Source organism: Acanthisitta chloris, unplaced genomic scaffold (assembly GCF_000695815.1).
Source record: "Acanthisitta chloris isolate BGI_N310 unplaced genomic scaffold, ASM69581v1 scaffold35373, whole genome shotgun sequence".
NCBI classification, from domain to species: domain Eukaryota; kingdom Metazoa; phylum Chordata; class Aves; order Passeriformes; family Acanthisittidae; genus Acanthisitta; species Acanthisitta chloris.
The window spans coordinates 1-5,903 of record NW_008663942.1 but is presented as its reverse complement, the minus strand read 5'-3'; the positions used below and the strand labels follow the sequence as shown (position 1 = coordinate 5,903).

The window sequence follows — 5,903 nt, the reverse complement described above, 5'->3', positions numbered from 1 at the left end:
AAAGACAAGAAGAATGGAACCTTAGAAATACATGAATAAAACAATACAGACAGATCCTGTCTGAAGGCATCAGCTTCCTCACTGTTTCCTTTTTCAACTGCAAGCTTGAAAAAAAGCAGCACTACTCAGCAGAGGAAATGGCTGTTCTTGCCCGCTAGAATGGGTCTTTGCCTCATAAAACATGTGGAGGTGAGAAAGATCAACCAGTTACCTGCAGAACTTCTCACACCACCCCCAGTTTTACTGATTCAGATGTAGTGGAGCAACTCACATTTTCATCAAACCTGTGTAAAGATGAGACCAATAAAAAAATTGCATCTGATTCCCCTATATCTGAAGTGCAGCAGACAAGGTAGAATGCAGAAGTTCTTTTGCTTCAACAGTTTGCAACACCAGACACTGCTATGTCAACTGCTCTCTAATGAGGCCAGTTAATAATGCAGCATCCCTAAAACTTCACAGTTCCCATCATCAGAATCAGGGTAAACAGGTAATGGGGAGAATTTACAGTGCTTAATTTCTAACTTCTAATATTCATCAGAAATTTAGCTGTCCCACTTCTCTGTATCAGTACTGCAGTGAGGAAAGCTGCACCCAAAACTAAGTCAAAAGTCCCATGTTAGCCTCTGGCAGTGAATCATCCTCAGGGAAGCTCATCTCTTCTGACGGTGAAGGGTGTGCAGGTAAACCAAACCTTGGTTTGGCATAAGAGTCTGCCCTCTTGAGTTCATGCTAAAATGAGATTCCTGAGCTGGGCTGTCAGGCACAGCCTTGCAGTCCATGAATTTCTAATGGACAAGCATTTAACAGATTTTTACCTGGCAGGTACTTGTATGGGGCACCTGTAATTTAGAACTATAGAAGATGTACTGGAATAAACCATCGAGTTAAGTAACTGCAGACAAAACCTGAACAGATGGTGGGTGTAAAGGCAGAGGATGTGTCTTCATTCAAACCCTTATGAAAATACTTTCCATGAAGTTGACTAATGAACATAACCTATAGAGTTATGGCAAAAATAGTACCCTGTAATAAAGGTTGGTTTAGCTCTTGCAAAGACAGTTCATCCTCCTCCACTAAACTCTGCAGAAGTGTATCACTTTCATCTCCATTAAATATGGCTGAGTCCTGAAGGAGCAAAGTTGTCATGTTAATCATGGGATAACCCAGGTTGAAAGTGACCTCAGGATGCCTCTAGTACCACTTCAGGCTAACAGCAGGTTCAGCTACAAGATCAGACCAAGGTACTCAGGGTTTTATCCAGCCTGGACTTGAAAACCTTCAAGGATGGAAACTGCACCACCTTTGTAGGCAACCCCATCAACTGCTTGAGTGTCCAGTTTGAATCCCCCTTAGCATGCTCTCAGTACAACTTGAAGCTGCCAATGTCTTGTGGATTTCATATGATGCTTCTCTGGAACTGGGAAGTTATACATCTGACATGTAAATACTGCTTCAGAGCTCTCAGAGTTGTGACTGGCCTCACAAGTCCAAGACACAGCTGCCAGGGAACAGCTGGTTTGCAAGGATCATTTTCTGTCATTCACTGGCTGATGGAGAGAAGAGGCAGAGGGGTTACTGTAAAGAGGATTAGGGAACTGAAGGAATCAGGGAAAACTGCCAAAATTCCACTATCCCAGCCAGGAGCTCTCTTCACTGGGGAAATGGGAAAGCACCAGTGATTCCTCTCAAGCTCTTCACCTCACTGAGTGAACTGCTGATGTAATCCATGCAGCAGATGCCAAGGGCAGCAGCCACATGAACAAAGCAGCAGCCCATCCAGGAGAACAGCACACTGGCAACAGCTGTTTGTCCCAGACAAGGGCACAACTGAGCACAGAAAAAAACACAGATAGTAGGTAGACAGAAAGCAAACAACATCCAGGAAAAGGAATGACAGGAGAGGAAGAATCCCTTGGGATTCTGTGACAGGTTGAAATGTGGAATTTCAAGATGCTTAGGGAGCAGCCAGCAGCAGTATGTACTTACAGCCTTCTGAATTTTACAATGCATTAATCTGAAGGCAGTAGAAATGAGGTGAGGCACTATATGGATGTGGTGTGATAGGCTGGAAAATAACAGAGGAAAATGTCTGGTTTCAATATTATCCTCAAGCTAGCTTTTAGTGGCCTGGAATTCAGCATGACATTGGAGAGGTGAATGCAAGACATAGCATACACAGGTTCTCCCAGTGTGACAAGGGATAAACTCTCTTATGCTACAAATGCAAACATGTTCTGTGGCCTTCCATTTTGTTTTCTGGAAAATTACATGTCTGGGAAAATGGGACTGCAAGTTATTGAGGTGCATACTGACCAGAGACAGGGGCTGGGCAGAAGTGCTCTACAACATCCATCACTCATTGAACTGTCTTCAGAAGTCTTCAAAACAAGACAGAAAATGGAGCATATGGAGAAAACCTAATTTCTGAGTGTGAAAACTGTTCGTACAATTATATATCAGCACCTGGAGAAGCTCACTGAGCCAAAAATGAGCAGCTTTTATGTGTGCTGTCACAACACAGTTCTTCTAGAAGACAAGGCTTTGCTAAGTCACTGTCAGATTTTCTTACATAGATAATAGTCCCATAGGGATACACTGCCCTAAAGAGTAACTTCGAGAGGTTTGTCACAGTGTGACAGATTCACTTCCAGACATGTTCAGTACTCACCTTCCCTCCATCAGCATTATACTCCTTTTCATCTCCTTCCAAAAGTCTGGCCAAGCCGAAGTCAGTGATTTTCACATGGTTTGGCGATTTCACCAAGACGTTACGGGCTGCCAAGTCCCGGTGGACAAGTCTCCTCTCTTCCAGGTACATCATTCCCTGAAGGAATAAGAACAGTAAAATAATCTTAATGAGTCTTAGGTGATTTTTCAGAACCACCCTTCACTGGTGACATGTGAAATGTCTTGTTCCTTTAGGAGCATTCACAATAAGAAAATAGCCTAGAGGGCAGAAGTTCAGCACTGCCCTTGCTCTGAGCAGGAGCTGGGATTAGATGACCTTTGATTTCTCCAGTGTGACTGATTCTATAAGATTCAATCATAAAAGGAAAAAACCCAACAAAATAACACATAGCTAACTCCTTTGCTTCAGCAAGTTTAAAATCTGGAAATGTGAGACAAAGAAAAGAAATATTACAGCCCTTATTTTTCAGACAGGAAATCTGATGACCATAAAAATAATCAATTTAGCCAAAGCCCCACAGAAATTAGGCCAGACTGGGAAACAATCCCAGCTCTGTTTTATTCCAGGCAAGTGTCTTCAATACAAGATGAAGCTTCTTGTCCATCTCCAAATGGTTTTCATTTGGACACAAATTTTCACTACCCTCAGTGGATCAGAAGGAAAACAATTCTTTATTCCAAGTGCTGAAACTCCCTTGCCTTTTCACTCCCTTAAAATATTGGATGTAGTACAATAATAAGACACTAGATCAAGGGCCACTTTTTTTTATGAGCATATATATTCTGTTAGAAGTACTTTTGTTAACAAGCCCATCCAGCTGCATTTAAAGATAAGGTAACATATACTCGAGCTGCCTGGCCTCAACCTTATTCTGATGGGAGACTAACCATCTATACTATCAGTATGGAAGTTTACACGATGCTTTGTGACACTGAGATCAACACCAAAGCTTGGTCTTACTAATTATATGACACACAAAGGATAGTTGGGCAGGGTTACAAGCCTATAATTTCATTAAAAGGCATTTATGGCATTAACCATCATTACAAGAACGTACAGATGAAATTACACACTTGATAATTACCCTTAAGGTATCTCTTAATATATTAGCTCTGTATAATAATATGTATGGTAATCTTGGAAAAGTCAGTGCTGAATACCAAAGAGATCATATTATCCCATAATACAGATGATAATTCACAGAGTCACATGTAGTGATTAAGTAACCAGATTACTCAGTGCCATGAGCCAGATTTTATTCCCCTTCACAGCCTAAGAAGCTCAAATGTACCTATCCACATACACACCAGGACAATGTGTATGGGTAAGTTACCACCCATGGACACTGGGCCAGAAGGAAGCCTGTTTGAGACACAAAGTGGCCAGTAGGTTGAGGGAGGTGATTCTGCCTCCCAGCTCCACTCTAGTGAGACCTCACCTGGAGTGCTGCACCCAGCTCTGGGGTCCCCAGCACAAGAAGGACAGTGACCTGTTGGAGCACATCCAGAGGAGGCCACCAAGACAATTAGAGGGATGGAGCACCTCTCTCCTATGGGGGAAGGCTAAGAGAGGTAGGTTCAGCCTGGAGACGAGAAGGCTCTGGGATGGCCTTATGGCACCTCCTAGTATCTGAAGGGGCTAAAAGAGAGCTGGAGAGGAGCTTTGTACAAGGATGTTTACTGACAGGACAAGACATAATGAATTTAAACTGAAAGAAGGTAGGTTTAGATTAAGAAGATTAGGCATTAGGAAGAAATTCTTTACTATGAGGGTGGTGAGGCACTGAAACAGGTTGCCTAGAGTAGCTGTGGATGTCCCATCCCTGGAAGTGTTCAGGGTCAGGTTGGATGGAGCTCTGAGCAACCTGGGCTAGTGGAAGATTCCATACCCATGGCAGGGGGTTGGAACTAGATTATCTTTAAGGTCTCTTCCAATTTTATGGAAGTGGATTTAGAAGTCTTTTTAAAGTCTTTGCAAAAAGCATCAAATGAAGCCCTATACTGCTGTGGGTTTTAGGGGAAAAAAAATCAGTGCAAACACCAGTAAAAGCTTTGAAAATATGTGGGAGAATGTTTGGCCTAAACACTATTTCATGCAGTCAACATGAAGGTGGTTTAAAAGGGGTCATGGGGACTCCTTAGCATAAAGCAACTGAAACTATTCTTTACAAGCACTGCTAGTTGAAGCAAACACACCCTCCTGCCAATTGCAAATCAATACTTTTGGCTTCTGACTATCAGAACTGTAAGTATTTGAAAGCATAATGGGTTTTGACATCAAATTAAAACCCATATAAAAAGGACAAATGAATCTCATGGGTCAAAGAGCTGTGAGTCACACAATAAACACACTAGGAAACTGGAGGCACCGTGACTTAGCACAAGAATTACCATTTGAAGACCTTCAACCAGAGAAAGATAACAGTCAATAGCAATGACACTGTGTAAAAGAGGAAAATCAGACAAAAAATGGTCCCATAAAATTCAGGCAGATTGGGAAATTGTATAAATCCTGTTTCACATCTCTAACACTGAAGAGTATTAAGAACAGGCTTCAAGGCAGCATCAAAACTGCTTGTAACAAGTACTCTGGGAAGCAGGTAAACTACAGCAACCTCCCAGTCTCATGTCTGTCCCCTTTTACCTGGGAATCTTGCAGCCAGTCTTACGAGATGTCGGTAGGTAGGTGTCCAACAAACTGTCTTAATCTTAAGGGTGGCTACAGGGTGCCCTTCAGTATACCACATACTCATTCCTCACACATCTACAATTATACTGGTTCTTAGCAGTTCCTGGAAGTGCTGCCCCTGAAACCAGGATTGCAGCCATGTGCAAATGGACAGACACCCTTGCGCTTCCTCCAGACACTTCTCTTCTGCAGTTTACAATCTCTTCCTTCACCGTCCCTGGGATTAAGGACCTCTGTTCAGTCTTGCATCTTTCACTGCAGAAGATCTCGTCCCTGAACAAACACTCTCAGGGTGCTGCTTACACTTCCTTTCTACTTAGTTTAGGAAATATCTCAGTTTTTCAGAATGAACATAAAACCTTCTAAAGCACAGAATCATAGAATTTTAGGAGTTGGAATGGACCTTACACATCATCTAGTCTCAACCCTCCCTGCCCTGGGCAGGGACTCCTCCCACTAGACCAGGATGCTCAAGGCCTCATCCAACCTGACCTGAAACACTGCCAGGGTCGGAGCAGCCACC

General features: G+C 42.8%; 1 protein-coding gene across 1 annotated transcript in view; it reads right to left on the bottom strand.

Moving 5' to 3' along the window:
• The window catches only part of LOC103798856 (receptor tyrosine-protein kinase erbB-4-like), a gene marked incomplete at its 5' end in the record, with an annotated part of 29,398 nt that extends 26,571 nt beyond the window's left edge, over window positions 1-2,827 (bottom strand). Inside the window, one exon of the mRNA XM_009071137.1 lies at window positions 2,672-2,827. Within this exon, the coding sequence (XP_009069385.1) occupies window positions 2,672-2,827 (156 nt within the window). The remainder of the gene's footprint in view (window positions 1-2,671) is intronic.
• Between the last annotated feature and the right edge of the window lie 3,076 nt (window positions 2,828-5,903).